The following is a 17,677-nucleotide window of genomic DNA, read 5'->3' on the forward strand; positions in this document are numbered from 1 at the left end:
TGAAATACTATTATTTAGATTTTACAAAAGTAGATGCTAGCCTAGTGTTTGGAATATCTTGTAGTTATTGTTCAATTCAAACCAAAGACTTTAAATTTAGATTTATTTTAAGTAGCTTAAAATTTACAAGTTTTCCGATTAGCACGCAATAGTATAGAGTCAGATACATTGTAAACGATGTTCAATGGTTTTTTTTTAAATTTAGGTTGTATGTCTATATACGATAACACTTAGCAGGGTTCATTCCAGTTTATCAAATGTTATGACTAAATTTGAATTTGATCACAACAATTATTCCTATTTATCATTTTAAGAAGTAAACGTAGGGAGCAAGCATGTTAAAATCGGCCTACCATGTTACATTAATACTGTAACCGCATAAAATAAGACTACAGTGACGATGTTCTTACAAATCAGGATTTATCTCGGGATAAAATAACATAAACAAAAACATTATTTATACTCTCAATTATATTTTTTTTTATTAAATTGTCCGGCATGCCAAACATCGCACTTCAGCGAAAGGATCGTCGTATTTCGGCGTGGACCCTCGCACCTCAGCGTGACCATCGCCCTTCAGTATCCCCACCGCACATCCGAATCTTGAATCTTACATATATATATATGGGATTATGGTTTTGAATGAAAAATAATAAACCATTGCACGCCATTTTGTTTTCCACATAATTAATATTACCAATAATTATCAATTCTCGGGTCGAATTCGAAACCAAAAACCAACAATAATATAATAACCCGATATCAACATAAACGTAAATATGAATAAATAGCGACCTCGTATAATTGGATTTTTTTTTAGGTCTGTTTGATTTCATATTGAAGGCTGAACAAAAAGTTTTGATCGCTTTTAACTGTAAATCTTTAATGAATCTCCTTTGTTGTTTGTTTGAGATGTTGTGTACCGTGCACGGAAATTTAGAAAAGACCCTGGTAAACTTATCGAGACTTTAAATATATTCATTCTAATAGGTTACCAATTCAACACTGTAATTAGATAATTTAATGTTGTGTTTATTTGTATTAATATTGATTTTGTTATCACTGAATTAAAAGCAAAGCATATTAATGTTATATACATGTACATGTTAATACACATACTTGGAACTACACTCTGTCGATACCTGTTTTATAGTGATCTTAAAAAATATGTATGCGGGAATTTATTTATTTATTATTTGACCGGTCTCCCAACAGAGGCGGATTTAGGGGGGCAGGCCCCCCCCCCTTTTTTTGGGGAAAAATGTGGTTGCTTATATATAGGGAATCACTGAAGATGAGGGGAACGGGCCCCCACTTATGAACATTTCTGGATCCGTCACTGCTCAACTCTTTATATTCTATACCTAATTTACAAAAATATTAAGAAGATATTCCCACTTTATTAGTAGGCCTATAGCTATTTCTAATCAATACATCGAAATCACAAATTCTATACTGACGCAACGTTAGATATTGCTACTACTGCGAAAAATAGCGTTAAGTAAATATTTGACGCGAAATTTTTTATAGAAATGCTGAAATAAATATTTCAAATCATACATGAAAACAAAGATTGATTCTCAAATTTTCACATTATGATAGAGAAAGAATAAAAATATAATATTCATAGGCTTAGGAAGACAAAGATTATCCGAAAAACCGTTTACTTAGCGTTGTCCCATGTAACAAACTAAAAACATAAAACTCGAACAATTCGCGAAATGTGCACGCAACTTTCCGAAATTTTGCATGAACATTCTATGAAGAGATATGTTTCAGTATTCGTTAACATGGCTGTCTCCATTTAAAACTTGCATGCGTATTTTCAAAAGAATATGATGTACGGAAATGTCCCATCGGAAATTTAATTTGGAAACTTAAAACATTTCAGATCAAAAATAAAATTTTGACAGATAATTCATTGAATTGTAAGCATGATCGTTTTGTACTAAGTGTTACTGTAGCTCCCGAAATTCGAATTGAAAAATAAATTGAGCTACATAATAAATTCAAAACAATAGATTTGCAAGGTCTTGCGGAAATGTCCGAGTTCAACTTTCATGCCTTTACAAAACTTTTACGGGAAAAAAACCGGAGATTTGATTTTCTGAAGATTATTTTTCGGCCTTGATAACTATACCAATAAAAAGTACTAAATAAAGTTGAAGTTGGTACATCAAATAACATTAAGATTACAGGGTTATCTATAAAAAATACGGATTAATGAAAATGTCTTGCAAGTTTGTCCGTTATCATAATTTGACGTCGCTACAAGCGTAATATGCTAGGGACGGCATGCACTGCGTGTTCCTTCCTACACTAAATATAAATGTCCTGCTTTCAACAAAACGAAATGATGCACACATTACAAAAATACATATCTATAAGACGATCAAAAAGTAAGAAAACTTCAGTATCATAAGTATAAGCTATTGTATGTCACTGCTTAAAATCATACTCGGGTTTGAATATATAATGTAGCAATATTCCTCCAAAAACACACAATTACTAGCTGTAAAATTGAATATCCTATGTTAGTTATAAAATCATATTGGATTGGATTCTCAAGGCATTTATACTTGTGTGTTATAATTTGCATTTACCCAAAAAGGAAAGCAGGAAGAATTAGAATAAGCGCGTTTCCAATTTAACGTCATTTTTATGTTACACTAAATGGTAGCAATATCTGACGTTGCGTCACTATGAACTTTTGTTGGAGACATGTAATGGCCTTAAGATAACCTTAAAATCAATGCATCTGTTACAATGTACAGAAATAAATACATACAATGTACGACTATACGTAAATAAGACAAAAGTGTTAAAATGATTGAAAATGTTCCATTAAATATTATATGCATTTCTATATTTGCTGTTTATTTGTACTAATCCATCAAACATGTACTGTTATAACCAAACATATTACGGTGTTATTAAACGCATGCGCGCCTATTATGTAAAAACGTTGGACCATATTTGGAAAATACGTCCGTGACGTAAATATGTCTGATCATTTTCGGCAATTATAATGAATGGAACTACTATTATAGTAAAACCTAATCGTTGCAAATAAAAATGTGCACGTCATAGTTGTAATACATTGTATATATATAAGGCTGTTCATTCATTTAGTAAACACATGAAACACGTTTTTACAAGGAACCGCACACAACTTACAATACATTATAAACATTTAGGCAAAAACATGCATCTTTTTTCATTGGTCGTCATATTTGTTTACTATCTGAAGACAACAACGGCCAGATTTATTGAATCTAAGGTAGGTTTTTATGTGTTCATCCTTTTTAATTTTTTTATGTATTTATAATAATGTTAACATATTTAATTAAATAGAAAAATTATTTGATATGCAGTGAAACAAACCAAAAACAAGAATGTTCAGTTAAATAGTTTCTAGGTAGTTCCACAAACTACAGTTTTCAATTTTAATATAAAAATTATACATTATATGTCATATGTACATGTCAGAAAAAAACATTTTGCAGAAGCGTAATTACTATTATGTGAATTTCTTGAAAATATGACAATAATTAAATTTAATGTGCTTCTCTATTTCCAGAACGAAGTATATTCTACCAATTCGTTTACTCAGGAAAGAGTTGTTCAAGATCCGGCAATCCGTATACTAATCAACACGAACGACAGACGTTCATCTCCATACATTACACTACGAAGACGAACAAATACCAACTTTAGATTGAGGATAAGCAAAGATGTGATGAACAATAACGGTCCATTAAGAATTGTATACAGATCAAGAAACATTGCTGCAACAGACTCAGCAAGAAGGTTTAATTCTATTTCACGAAATATACGGAACACTGAAAACAATGCAATTCAAACATTTTATAGAACCCTCGTACGGCCGGCTAATATCCGAATTTCGACAAGAGGATTAAAGAACATGCGTATCCGAACATAACACAATGTAGAGTTGCAGTCAGAACATCAGTGCTAGATACATGTACATTCAGATGAACAGGAATAATAACATTAAAGGTACCATGATTTCTTCAACAGATGTTCAGTTCGACAATAAATGTCTCCGGTAATACTCAAACTTTAAGCCAGAATATATGAAAATCCATTGCGTTTAAAATGAAAATAAAGAACTTATAAAGCTAAAAGGACAACCATTTTAGCCAAATCTGGGCATGTAATCACAGCTCTGTGCGAGGAAGATATATTTCTTAATTTAAAGATTAAGGATGGAAATCCAAATTATATATGTAAAGAAATATAGTGCTATGAATTTATTTGTGTCATACAGGCATGACATTTATTCTTTTAATATATTCATTAAATAAAAGATATTTTACATATAAAATGTAAGCATTATATTTCAAGTATTGTTTGCGTATCTTCGATAGCGAAACACCGGTGTGTCTCTCAGATATATTTATTCGTTAAATGTCTTAAACTTATAAAATAAGGCAAACTGACTGTTCTTCATAAGTCTGAGAACAATCATGGCTGGCAGGACTAAGGGTATCTCAAATACAATTTGATTTTTATCCTTGTGTTTTAATTCAAAGATACTCCAAAATAATTTTCCTTGGTTGTGTTTTATGGATATAAAAAAAAAGAGGATATGGCATGATTGCCAATAAGACAACTCCCAAACAGAGACCAAATTATGAAGAGGTTAATAAGTGAAATCGAATATAAACTTAAAGGTCTGACGAATAAGCTGTTAGGTCTTTTGTTAGAAAGACGATATGTCAGCACCGCAAAAAAACTGACTTCATTACAGAAAATATAACAACATGAATCTTTTTTTAAATATCTATATTGGTACAGTTATTTGTCATGTACATGCATCTATAGTGTTGCTTTATAACAATGAATACATTCGACTAGCTCATTGTCATGTATTATTAACCCGTTTTCTCGTATGTATGTTGCTCTATTTTCGAGACCCCAACCGATTCCATTACCAACAGCCGGCGGTGCTGATAAACTGCAAGGAAGGCACATGTAACAGCTCACCATCAACGTTGCTGCAAGGGGTTTGTTTCCAACATTTAGTTTCGAATTCGAGTGACCCAGATTATCAAGAAATGTCATTACACCATCATCTTTCATTACACGTATAGATTCTCTAAGGCATGGATCCGGGTTGGGTAAATCGTGGAAAACTCTAAACATTATTATCCAATCGAAACCTTTTGTCCATTCTTTTTTTAAATTGTCTGCCCCTAGAAGATAGAATTCAACGTTGGTCAAATGTTTATCTTCTTTCAGTTTAATAGCAGTTTCAATCGCATAATGGTCTACATCAATTCCAACAACTTTAGCATCCGGAAAATAGTTAGCTATGCTTGCAGTTAGCTTACCAACCCCACAACCAATGTCTAGAATTGTCTTGATTTTATCTGAAAGTAAAACAGATGCAGATGTAAATAAAAAGAGATCTGGGGGGGGGGGGGGGTATCTTATTTACGTTGGACACAACACAACGACGTGGGATTGTTCTGTATATACCATGGAGCTACCATTTTATTTGATTTTAAGGGGGAAATAGGGGGCTATGATCAATTTAGTTGTAATTTCTGTCCTGCCGTTTTTTTGCAAAATTGCTCGTCCGACCTTTTTTTTACTCAAAACTCCTGTCTTGCCTTCCAATAAAATTAGAATGGAAGTTCCTTTAACCTGTTCATCCAGCAACTGGAAGTGTTTAACGACCTTGACTGGCTATACAGCCCTCGCACGATCGGTACATGAGGACAAACGTTCTTTTTTCTGAGGAAGAGGTAGGAGGTATCTTGGAAAATGAATTTGCCGGTTTTGTTAACATTTAACATGGTTATTGACCAATACTGAATGAAAATGATTATGTTGTCCCATAATATGTATGACACAGTTCTGTACAATTTGAAAATACTTTTAATTTCTGTACAACATTGGTAATACTTTTCACAGCAGCACGAAATGAAAAAAATCATGTTGTGCATGTAAACCATACCCTCCCCCCTTAAGCAAAAAAATCTTTTTCTTCTATTAAAGGGCATAATATTTATTTTTCTTGAGAAACAAATTGATCACACGTTGAACAATAGGAACAGTCGCAATAAATGATTTTTTTATTTTTCAAATTTTACAAAGAATGACGAGTTTTACAATCTTGTAAGATGTGTTATATTTTACACCAAGACACAGTATAGTTACTGTCACATGCGTATGTTATATTTCCTGAACTTACCATTTTGTTGTAAATGTTGTAGTATTCCTTTTGTCCTTTTTTTTTTTGCATTTTTATTGTAATAGAAAAATGCAGTTTCTTTTATTTCATATAGTTTATTACTTAATGTATATAAGTTCTTCTCTGTAAACTATTTTATGTGAAATTATTGTTCAACTGTTCTATACATTATCAAAGCGTAGGATATTTCAAATAAGTACTCTCGTAAACTATTAAACGTATCTGTACAATAAAATTTCACCTGTGGTCAAATGGACCTTCAATTAATATGTCTAGCAAAGTTTAATTAAACATCTTAAAAGTTCGGACAACGGTCAAGCGACGTCAGCAACTTTATTTGTGTATTATACATTTTGTCGATAACTCATAAACCATATATTCTTTTGTTTTTTACAGTCAGTTAAGGGTTACTAGGACATTCAGAACTTAGTATATAAACTGATCAAGCCGCTATAATATCAATAGCGTGTTTCTTGATATTCTAGGTAAGTCTCTTGGTTTTGAAAATAATTTAGATTTAAAACTATTTTTCTTTTAATCTTATTTTGGGAAAAAATAAATAAAGTTTATAAGTAACTAATATTTTAATTCAGAGGTTTATTTTAACAGTAATTATTATTGTTATTTTTTCGTATTTAACTTGAATTGTTTGTAGTATTTTATTATTGTTTTCAACTTATTTTGACTTCAAAAGGTGTACTTTGAAATTATATTGTAATTACTTTGATGTTTTGTTTATTGAATAAATAGCGTGTTTCTTGATATTCTAGGTGTCAGTCGATCCCGGCCTGCCTCTATATAGGCAGCAATGTCATGTACCATCCTTGGCATTGTCACAGCTAGTTTCCCCCACATCATGTAAAGACACAGAACATGCAGCTCTCACAGATGTAGTTCGTCTGTAGAGAGTTTGTCGGGAATCAACACAACGGCTAATTTCACAATTTAGGAACAATCCACATACCATTCACATGGATAGTAATGTCCTCTCATTTCTTGTTATAATATTTCCCTACTGATGAAGACAAAGGAATATTTGATATGCACTCCGTACGCACGTCCATCATTTTGGAGTCTTTCCGCACAATAAGATTTTATTACATCACCTTTATGTTTTCCCACCTGAGTAGTTTCAATATTTGATTTTTACGCATATCACTAAAAGTTACAGGTGGAGCAGGAAATATTGTTTTAGTAGTTTTTGTGGAATTTTTGGTCATAAAAAATCAAATAAAACCCATCAGTTCTTGTTTTTTTCAGAAAGTTATATTTTAGTCTCCTACCGGTAAAGCCCTCCCCGTTCTGTCAATCGGCCTGTCTGTACACCATAGTAAAATGTTTAACTTTTCATTTAACAAACTTAAAAACAATGATCAACTATTTGGTGTATAGTGATATACCAGCTTAATTAAGTAACAGATCTAGTTTGGTTTCGTTTTGCATAAGCAAGTTTTACGGAATTAGTGTCCTTCGGACAAAAAACCCGATTCTTACACTCTTTTCTGAAATATCTTAAACGATTGCTGAGATTTGTGGTTTATATTCATATCTTACTAAACAAATATGCAAAGAGTTGTATAAAACAATACCCTTAATAGTGTATTAGTATCAACATAAAAATTTCCAAATAACAATCACCAAAATGATAACACATGACGAAAACTGAAGATGAAATCTATAATAACTAAACCTGTTTACCTTTGCTTTTGTATTTAGCGGGAAGTAGATTATCTTCTAACCATTTGCCATCATAACTATCTCCATCTTTATTCATAAAATCGAATGCTTCTCCAAGCTTTGAAAAGTCATACCCTACAACAGAAAATAAATACAAACATTCTACGTAAATGTATTACATGTAATATTATGTTCCTAATACCATAACTACAATCTTGTCCCCTTTTTAACAAAGTGTGACCGATCGAGTTATAGTTATTACGGGTGTGTACTTACATGAGAAACACAACAGATGCCACATTCGAGCAGGATCTGCCAACTCTTCCAGATCAACTAAGATAACTCACTTGTTTTTATGGGGTTCGTATTGCTTAGTTTATAGTTTTCTATGTTGTGTGTGTTTGCGCAGTAACTATAATGTTTGTATGTTGGGTTTTTTTAGCTGGCTATGGTATTGTGAGTTTGTTTTCGACTTATGAATTTGAATATCCCTCTGGTATCTTTCAACTCCAACACCGAAAAACCTTCATTTAAATCGTAAAGATTGAAAAAAATAACATAATGTCATGTAATGCCGTCTCTTTCTAAATGCAAAAAAAAAGTACAATGAAGATTAAACGATAAAAGAACTTTAACTACGTCGTTCAGGTTAGTAAGGGTCACTCGAGCCGTGTCTAAATTTGGTGCAGAAGAAATGCTTTACAGGATTAAACTAAAAACAAACATTTGAAATTACATGAATTTTTAAAATGAAGTGATAGTAAGCGTTTGAGTCACGTTTCAATATACATGTACAACATGTACATCCACATTCACCTTTACTTGTAAATGATACATGTACATCCACATTCACCTTTACTTGTTTATGATACCTTTAGTAATTACTAGTAAATTGTACATGTACGTACACCTTGCATTGTAGAGGATACATGTGCGAAAATATACGTTCATCTTTATTTTGTAATGTATACATGTACTTACAAAACAATTTTCTCCACATCTGTCTACCACATCCCTTGATTAAAGATATGACACTCATATTTTGATTGACATACCCTTTTTCACTGTTTCAATAATCTACTTTTATATATTTATAACTGAATACGAGCCCATTTTGAAAAACAGAATAATCTTTAATTTGAACTGTGTTTCTTGAATAATTACACATACCAGCCGATGAGGGGTCTTTCGACCTGAAGCATTTTTCTACATCCTTTGTCAGTGGAGCAATGGCGGGCAACATTGTCGCATATAAGCTTTTTGATGTCTTCGTTTTACATTCGGCTGGTATGAAGTATTTGTTGTCCTCTGTTACAAAGACTACTTTAGCGGCAACCATGGAAAACAACCACTCCCTCACATATCTACAAGATAAGAATAACATATATCCAATGTTCGCCGATTACTAAACCAAACGTTAACGCAAGTATGCCTCACAATTTCTATTTGTGACTGATTTGATTTTTGCTTGCTATGGCTAAAGCAACAGTTACACAACACACTATTGGTATAAATTTGAGATACACCGATATCATCGATTCAAGAACGTGCATATCTTAAACGTTTACGAATTAAAGGCCAAAAGAAGAATACACTTCAACAACGACTGGACTATTGCACACAATATTGTTTGTACTACATGTACTTGCATTAAAACACATTTTGTTTTGTTTCTTTATATAGTTTTGAATCTTCTTTATTTGTTATTTATAGTTTGATGTTCATTCAAAATATACATTTGACACACTGTGTGTGTAAGTGTGAATATTTATAGTTTATATACAAAGGAAGATTCGGTATGATTACCAATGATACAATTCTCCACAAGAGACCAATTTAAATGACACAGAAGTTAACAATTATAGGTCACCGTACGGCCTTCAACAATTAGCAAAGTATACCTTTCGTGCAATCCAGCGTTATCTGCAATTCTTTGCGATGTATGTGGGCCAGACAAGTCAGTAAGAGCTTTGAATAATCCAACTCTCTGTCCAAGGCCTATACCAAGGGCCACAACGCCATTATATACAATAGTATTGAATCTATCCTCATAAACATCTGGGTTTTCATCAACAGCTGATGTCAAACTAGCCATTACCGCAATCAGATTTTGGCAAAATTATTGTGATAATTTAGTAGACTGAAGGCTTCCAAATTATGACTGGTATAATATTCCACGATATGTCCAGAAAGTCTGTGAATGGACCAATTCTGTAGTATACATGTATATTACAGTTTTATTTTTTGCTATTGGATTATACATGGAATTATTTGTTTTATCAAATGAACTTTTTGTGGTTTGTATGTGGTTTTTTTTTTCAATAAAGCTTTCAGATCTTTTAGATTTTTGAGTTTAGGATGTGCTCTTAGTAACTTCCGTTTATTCTTTTTTCCCTCATTTTGACGATTCAAGACATATGTGTTTAGTTTTACAAAAAGTATACGAATGAAGATCGACTGTACGCACCTTCGGCAACGTATTCACATGTATAAGATAAAATAGACAATAGAAATGGGGAATATATCAAAGACACTACGACCTGCAAACAGAGTTAAAAACATCTACATATTTTTAAGTTGGGTCGTTGTGTTGCTGTCTTAATGACGTATATCCAGAAGTTTCCATTTGAACTAAATTTACTTACAATTTACTATCTCTGCTTCAATACACTTAGTACTTAATATATCTTATTATCTTTGCCACAAGTCAAAATCTATCATGACTAAAGATAACTACATCACAAGTTTAGACGATACATGCTGATTGTAATGGTTATTGAAATAAAATTGAGAATGGAAATGGGGAATGTGTCAAAGAGACAACAACGCGACCAAATAAAAAACAACAGCAGCAGGTCACCAACAGGTCTTCAATGTAGCGAGAAATTCCCGCACCCGGAGGCGTCCTTCAGCTGGCCCCTAAACAAATATATACTAGTCCAGTGATAATGAACGCCATACTAATTTCCCAATTTTACACAAGAAACTAAAATTAAAATAATACAAGACTAACAAAGGCCAGAGGCTCCTGACTTGGGACAGGCGCAAAAATGCGGCGGCGTTAAACATGTTTGTGAGATCTCAACCCTCCCCCTATACCTCTAACCAATGTAGAAAAGTAAACGAATAACAATACGCACATTAAAATTCAGTTCAAAAACAGTTCAGTTCAGTGAAAAACTGCATTTTACACGTGTACGCTGTAATTTAAAAAAAAAATGGTTTCAATCGTTTCGAAATTCAAATGTCGCAATAAGAACCGGATCTGCGTTGCGGGTCCGTTCCCATGACTGAAGTAAAGTACTTACTAGAAGGTTTTTATTTTTCGTTTTTAGAAGGTTTTTATTTTTCGTTTTAATGTCATTTGATAAAGTCATGTTGATTATTAGGTGCACAGTTTTCTCTGCTTTCAAAGTCTTTCTGTTTGAATCCGTCCTGGTTTTCTTTACTTCAACCTAAAACTACTAGTCTACTTGTATTTGTTTGGACAATGATTAAAAAAGAAAATACCGAACTCCGAGGAAAAATCAAAATGGAAAGTCTGTAATTATCAGTGACAAAAACAAAAGCTTTAACACATCAAAGGAATGGATAACAACTGTCACATTCCTGACTTTGTACAGGCATTTTCTTATGAAGAAAATAATGGATTAAACCTGATTTTAAAGCTAGCTAAACATCTAACTTGTATGACAGTCGCATTAAATTCCGTTATATTGACAACGATGTTTGAACAAAACAAACATACGAAATAGGTAAAATGTCAAAAATACATGGGGTACAGCAGTCAACATTGAATTAAAAATATTGTCAATGAAGTTTAGGTAGGACTATCCGTGTATGATATACAAATTACAAACACAACGTTTGGCTTTGCGCCTCACAGCGTACATAAAAATGACAATCGGCAGTCTCCGGAGGTTTTCTCGAAATTTATAAGATGACGCGTAGACAAGAATACACCTTGAATTCTGATATAATATATAATTATCAAGTACAGTCATGCAGTGTTCACTGTTTATTTCAGACTTACAAATATTATAGATTGCATATACGTTTTAGAATGATATAAATCAAATATGAGAATTTAAGTCAAATCGGTGAACATGAAATTGACAGCTAGTGCCCCTTTCAGACAGATCGACTTGTGAAAGAAACAAATAACATTTAAAAAGGTAATAAAATGTATTAATGTACATGTATACAATTATTGAGAATGTATCTGGGTGTGAACAGTGACTTGAGGCATGATAATATTGTCAAGTGCTAAAAATGTACCGTACAATGGAACACTTCTTGTTGATGTTTGTTTTGTATTTTCAAAGTTGAAGCTCAGCACAAGATAGATGGATGTGTGTGTACATATATTTACGCTTAAAGTCCAGCATCAAATTATTATGCATAGTCAGTACGGGAGCATGTTAACAAGGGCAGCAAGTGCTATGATTGCAGTATAATAAGAGTGGGTTTTTTTCGTTATTGTCTATACGTTATATTCACTTTTCATTCGAAAAATCAATTGCCATGCAAGTATTTTGACTACCACGGTATTTCTAAACATACCACAAATCCTAACGGAAGTTTCCGATGACTTACTTAAAATGTCACAGAGGCAATGTCTTTAAAACTTAGTGACAGAAAATAATTGCATGTTGCTCGTTCTTTAGTATATTATGTAAAAGAATTGCATCCCCCTACCTCAAATAAACTCATCGTTGAAGGCCGTACGGTGACCTATAGTTGTTAATATTTGTCATTTTGGTCTTTTGTGGATAGTTGTCTCATTGGCAATCATACCACATCTTCTTTTTTATATCATCATAGATGCCAGGATATATTTTTTTTATATATATACGACAAACTCGCGTTTCGTCTACAAAAGACTCATCAGTTACATTCGAATAAAAAAATGTGTAAAAGGCCAAATAAAGTACGAAGTTGAAGAGTGACCAAATATTCCTAAACGTTTTACCAAATACAGCTAAGGTAATAGAAAATATTGCAAATCCTGGTTCACATAAAAACTCGATAGCAATCTTGCTACTCTGGCCTCTGGTGGGTATTCGTCTCATTTCTGAATTTAATAATTGTATTGTACAAATGTACATATCTACCAATATAACAAAATGAAAAAAGACCATGGCAGCTTATGTGATAAAGTACGAACAGTTTCCGAATGAAGATGGACCAACACAGCTTATGCCTTAGAGGACCGACAGATTCGGAATGAAAAGAGGAACAATAAGTTGTTTCTACAAATACGAATACTTAAAAATATGAAAAACATGTATAACAAAATAAAGCCTAATTGTTGCATATTTCTTCATTTTCACAAGTAAGAAACCAACATAAATTAGTGAACTGAAGTATTTAGATTTTTGAAATTATTGCATATTTATTCTAAATTTTAAAGCAGATTATTTTAACGAAGTTTTTAACTTTACTTGTCGTTCAGTGTTATTTGAATTCTGAACATTCCATCAGAAAATGAATTTAATCTTCAATTCAGTTTTAATAACACTAATAACAAATTCGGTTATCTTTGTCAGACATTAAATAACAACCCTCATAAATAGTTAATTTATAAACACGAAATCTCATTTGTGTGGGATGCTTTCTAGTTTTAAAATTCATTCGAACAAGATATGTTTCTCTGTAAGAAACATATTTAAATCTTAAATAAGTTCTCTATTCACCCTTTTTTATTTTAGTATTCCGTAAAAGACTACATTTTTAAAACTCCATATACATAATTGTGCCTCTTTAATTAATACATCTTTTGTCATATAGCAAAAAAGACAAAAAGCAGAAATCAAACCATATAGTTTAATATAAAAAAAAGGAAGATGTGGTATGATTACCAATGAGATGACTGTTCACAAGAAACCAACATGACACAGACATTAACAACGATAAGTCATCGTACGGCCTTCAACAATGAACAAAACCCATACCGCATAGTCAGCTATAAAAGGCCCCGATATGACAATGTAAAACAATTCAAACGAGAAAAGTAACGGCCTTATTTATATAAAAAAAAAAAAATGTTTTTAAATTACTTCAAAAATATTCTGAAATACTAAGATGACGTCCCGCACTCAAGAATTTTAAGATTCATAGATACCTTAGGTAAAACGCAACGTCAGGATATATTTCGACCCTCCGACTAAATCCGCCTGTGTAAAATTAGAGCGTTGGGGGATATTACTCCGTGTCATTATTTTATACATTGATATACAAAAAAAGAAGGCGTATGAGTGACCAAATGGCATGCAAGTTTACAACTATTGGTCACCGTACGACCTTCAACAATAAACAAATCAAAATAAAAGTCCCGGAAATGACAAAAATAAATGTAAAACAATTCAAACAAATAAATTAACGGCCTGAAATTTATGTACAAATCAATAAACGACAACCAATACGATATGCAGAAACAAACGACAACCAATACGATATGCAGAAACAAACGTCAACCACTGAATTTACAGGCTCCTAGCTTGGGACATGCAAATACAAACGGTGTCGGGGTTAAACTTGATAACCGCCTTTTGTATGTTTATGTGTTACACATTTGTTTTTCGTTCATTTTTTTATATAAATAAGGTCGTTAGTTTTCTCGTTTGAATTGTTTTACATTGTCTTATCGGGGCCTTTTATAGCTGACTACGCGGTATGGGCTTTGTTTATTGTTGAAGGACGTACGGTGACCTATAGTTGTTAATGTCTGTGTCATTTCAGTCTCTTTCGGACAGTTGTCTCATTGGTAACCATACGACATCTTTTTTTTATATATTTAGTGAGGAACCTCAACTCTGCATGGATGATTAAGCTCTTGCCATTTTGTATAGACATATAAGAACTGTTTTTAAAACATGGTTTACCAAATGATGATTTTTTATCATTTGTTTTTGTCGTTGGGTAGTTGTATCATTATCGTATATCCTATTCGCAAGTGTTGTATACGGAAATGTTATTCATTATAGGGATATCATACTCATAACTTTGTTTGTTTGTTTCGTGTAGGAAGAAATGTGTAAGAAAACAAAATTTTTGCAACGAAAATGAAGGTATCATAAAATGTTTGCATACGTTAATGTAACAACACACGATGACAAGCATTATGTATGTATTCAAATTACATAAAACTGTTTTCAAAATAAAAAGCAATACCAGGGAAAACGATTTTCTAATTATCGGGTTTTTGTTTATTCAAAATAATGTCAATGTTAAAAGAAAGATAACACAATTTAAAAAAATTAATTTAATACAAAATATGGTAACACGCCAGCATGTTACAACGAAATTTGTTAAATTTAGCACTCGAAATTTAGATTGAAACTTCCGAATTATTTAACATCCGGGATATCTGGATTTCAAAACATGTCTAATTTTTTGATATTTTCATTGACGAGATCTTGATTGTTTGAAGTTTCTAGATGATATTCGAACTCTCGATTGATTTGTAGATTTTAAAATAATCCTGCTGGGATTTCCATTGACATCCGATTGTCTAAACACAATTCTTGGTCTTGAAGGCGCATGTGATTGATCAAAGAGTCCGGTAGAATCCGAAATTCTTTGCTGATTTCTTTCAAACACTGTTGCTGGATTTTCATTAACTTCAGATTGTCTAAACACGATTCTTTGTCTCGAAGGGCCATGTGGGCTATCAAAGGGTCCGGTAGAATCTGAAAATAGCTGATTGTCAAATCCTCCTGTTGGATTTTCATTGATTTCCGATGATCTAAACACGATTCTTTGTCTCGAAGGGGCATGTGGTGGATCAAAGGTTCCGAAAGAATCCGAAGTACTTAGCTGATTTCTTGCATACATTGTAGGATTTTCGTTGACTTCCGGTGATCTAAACACGATTCTTTGTCTTGATGGAGCATGTTGTGGATGAAAAGGTCCGTTAGATTCCGAAGTACTGTGCTGATTTCCTGCATATACTATCCTTAATGGCGCATTGGAATTCATGCCTTGGTTGATTCGCAGCCGCATGTTTGAATTGGGTTTTCTTCGAAGAACAATGTATGGAGTATCCCTTCCTCCATTTCCATTTATATGTATTCGTATTCCTGATGTATCAGAATTAGTATTCAGTCTGGATTCATCGTTTCTAGGAAACATTGAGTTTTGACCGGTGTGTTCGTTGTCCTGAAAAGGATGCAAGATAAAGATTAGAGACTATTAGCCTAGTATAATTTTTGTACTAAAAGAGTTATTTCCCCTTAAATGGCTCATTTAAAATAAATGATTTTAAAAACCAAAAAAAATATTTTTGTTGATATATTTTGAAAAATACAATTAATTAACAAGTTTTCATTATTTAAATAACAGTTTAACCATTAAATTTCAAATCTGTCTCCAAATTTACAGATTAGGGGAAATAACTAGACCGATTTTGTACTGTGATTGAACAATCCAAGATGGCGGTATACCATGAATATACCTTAAGTTGTAGAAAACCATGTACGAATGGACGAACAATTCTCAACATGATATACTTGTATATATACAAATAGTTCATCATGTTTGGTAAACTAGTTTCTGTGTTATTTTGTCTCTCGAGGAGAGTTGTCTCATTGGCAATATTCATACATCATCTTCTTTCTATAGAACAGGTATTTCAGGTTTTTTGATATTTCTTTGAACAGAATTTCAGAAGTAAATATACTTGAAATATCTTTAGTTTGAACTCGGTAACTATCAGTTTTAGGTTATTCGAAAGAACAGATAGATGAAATATAATACTGTTTATAAAGAAAACTGATATAAATGGCTAAATATAACAACAATATCAATGATTTTTTTTTAAACTGAGGTTGTCAACATTGTCCATGACAAAGTATATGTACAACATAAGACATGCATAAGCTGTCTAAAATCTGATCGATGCGTTGGATTACGAGTCGTTGGCAGCTCTCGCAAGTCTATGTACATTATTTTATTTCTAACACAAAGATTTGTCAACGGTAATCGGAAATAGAAAAAAAACCAATCTAATGCAAAGCAATTAAAAGGTGTTTTGTTGTACGATTATAAACTAGGTCTATTTAATTTGACATTAGCCGTGGTTATGTTATAATTTATTCCAGTAATGTATATTCTTTTCACTTTAAAAAAATCTTTAAAAAAATATTAATTTTCAACCAATTAAATGAAATGTAATACACTATTGTAAAGACTCACCTCGTTTGGTATATACATTGCGAAAGTGGCCTCGATGACATAGACTAGGAAAAAAGATAGCAACTTGATAGTTCTCATTTTGTATAGTGTAAATAGTCTTTTGGATTGGTATGTTACTATCTTGACGAGTTGGTGTGTTCTGTTGTAATCGAATTATTTCGATCTTTATACATAGTTCCAATTAAAGAAATCATTGACGTAAATAATAGTAATTATTATTATTTAATTACTATACGTAATGTTTTTCATTCATAAATCTTTCCTAATTTTAATCATGTTCCCAAATACGTCACAGATTACTTCGTCCTACAGGTACATGTACATGTTTTGACACCTATAACCATCAAATGTTTCAACTTTGTAATTACACATGTAATGATTATGATAGACTAGATTATAGTTGACCACAAGGAGGTTGTAATAAAAAGTAAGACATATCAACAAATGTTGACCTTTCCTGTTCTTTTACTTGATTTTTTTCTCAATCATTTTTCAATTGATCCAAAAAGTTTGTTTCGGATTTATTATTATGACAACTTATAAAAACTACATTATAAGATTTGAAGGGTTATCAATACAATA

General features: G+C 32.2%; 2 protein-coding genes and 1 long non-coding RNA gene across 3 annotated transcripts; 1 reads left to right on the top strand and 2 right to left on the bottom strand.

Moving 5' to 3' along the window:
* The first annotated feature begins 3,118 nt into the window (after positions 1-3,118).
* Positions 3,119-4,348, top strand: LOC134719574 (uncharacterized). Its single transcript, XR_010107622.1, has 2 exons — positions 3,119-3,280; positions 3,581-4,348. It is a non-coding gene; the product is annotated as an uncharacterized LOC134719574 (long non-coding RNA).
* Positions 4,349-4,753: 405 nt separating this feature from the next.
* LOC134717864 (S-adenosylmethionine-dependent methyltransferase Rv2258c-like) lies at positions 4,754-10,066 on the bottom strand. The gene is made up of 4 exons (XM_063580361.1): positions 9,802-10,066; positions 9,071-9,264; positions 7,922-8,035; positions 4,754-5,435 (listed from the first exon to the last, which is right to left on the bottom strand). Exons 1-4 carry the CDS (start codon positions 9,993-9,995, stop codon positions 4,843-4,845), a joined length of 1,095 nt encoding a protein of 364 aa, XP_063436431.1. The 5' UTR covers positions 9,996-10,066; the 3' UTR covers positions 4,754-4,842.
* A 5,083-nt stretch (positions 10,067-15,149) lies between these two features.
* LOC134719575 (uncharacterized) lies at positions 15,150-17,302 on the bottom strand. The gene is made up of 2 exons (XM_063582568.1): positions 17,096-17,302; positions 15,150-16,060 (listed from the first exon to the last, which is right to left on the bottom strand). The coding sequence occupies exons 1-2, from the start codon at positions 17,171-17,173 to the stop codon at positions 15,305-15,307; spliced, it is 834 nt and encodes a 277-aa protein (XP_063438638.1). The 5' UTR covers positions 17,174-17,302; the 3' UTR covers positions 15,150-15,304.
* Positions 17,303-17,677: the final 375 nt, after the last annotated feature.

The sequence above is a fragment of the Mytilus trossulus genome, chromosome 5, assembly GCF_036588685.1.
Source record: "Mytilus trossulus isolate FHL-02 chromosome 5, PNRI_Mtr1.1.1.hap1, whole genome shotgun sequence".
Lineage (NCBI taxonomy): Eukaryota > Metazoa > Mollusca > Bivalvia > Mytilida > Mytilidae > Mytilus > Mytilus trossulus.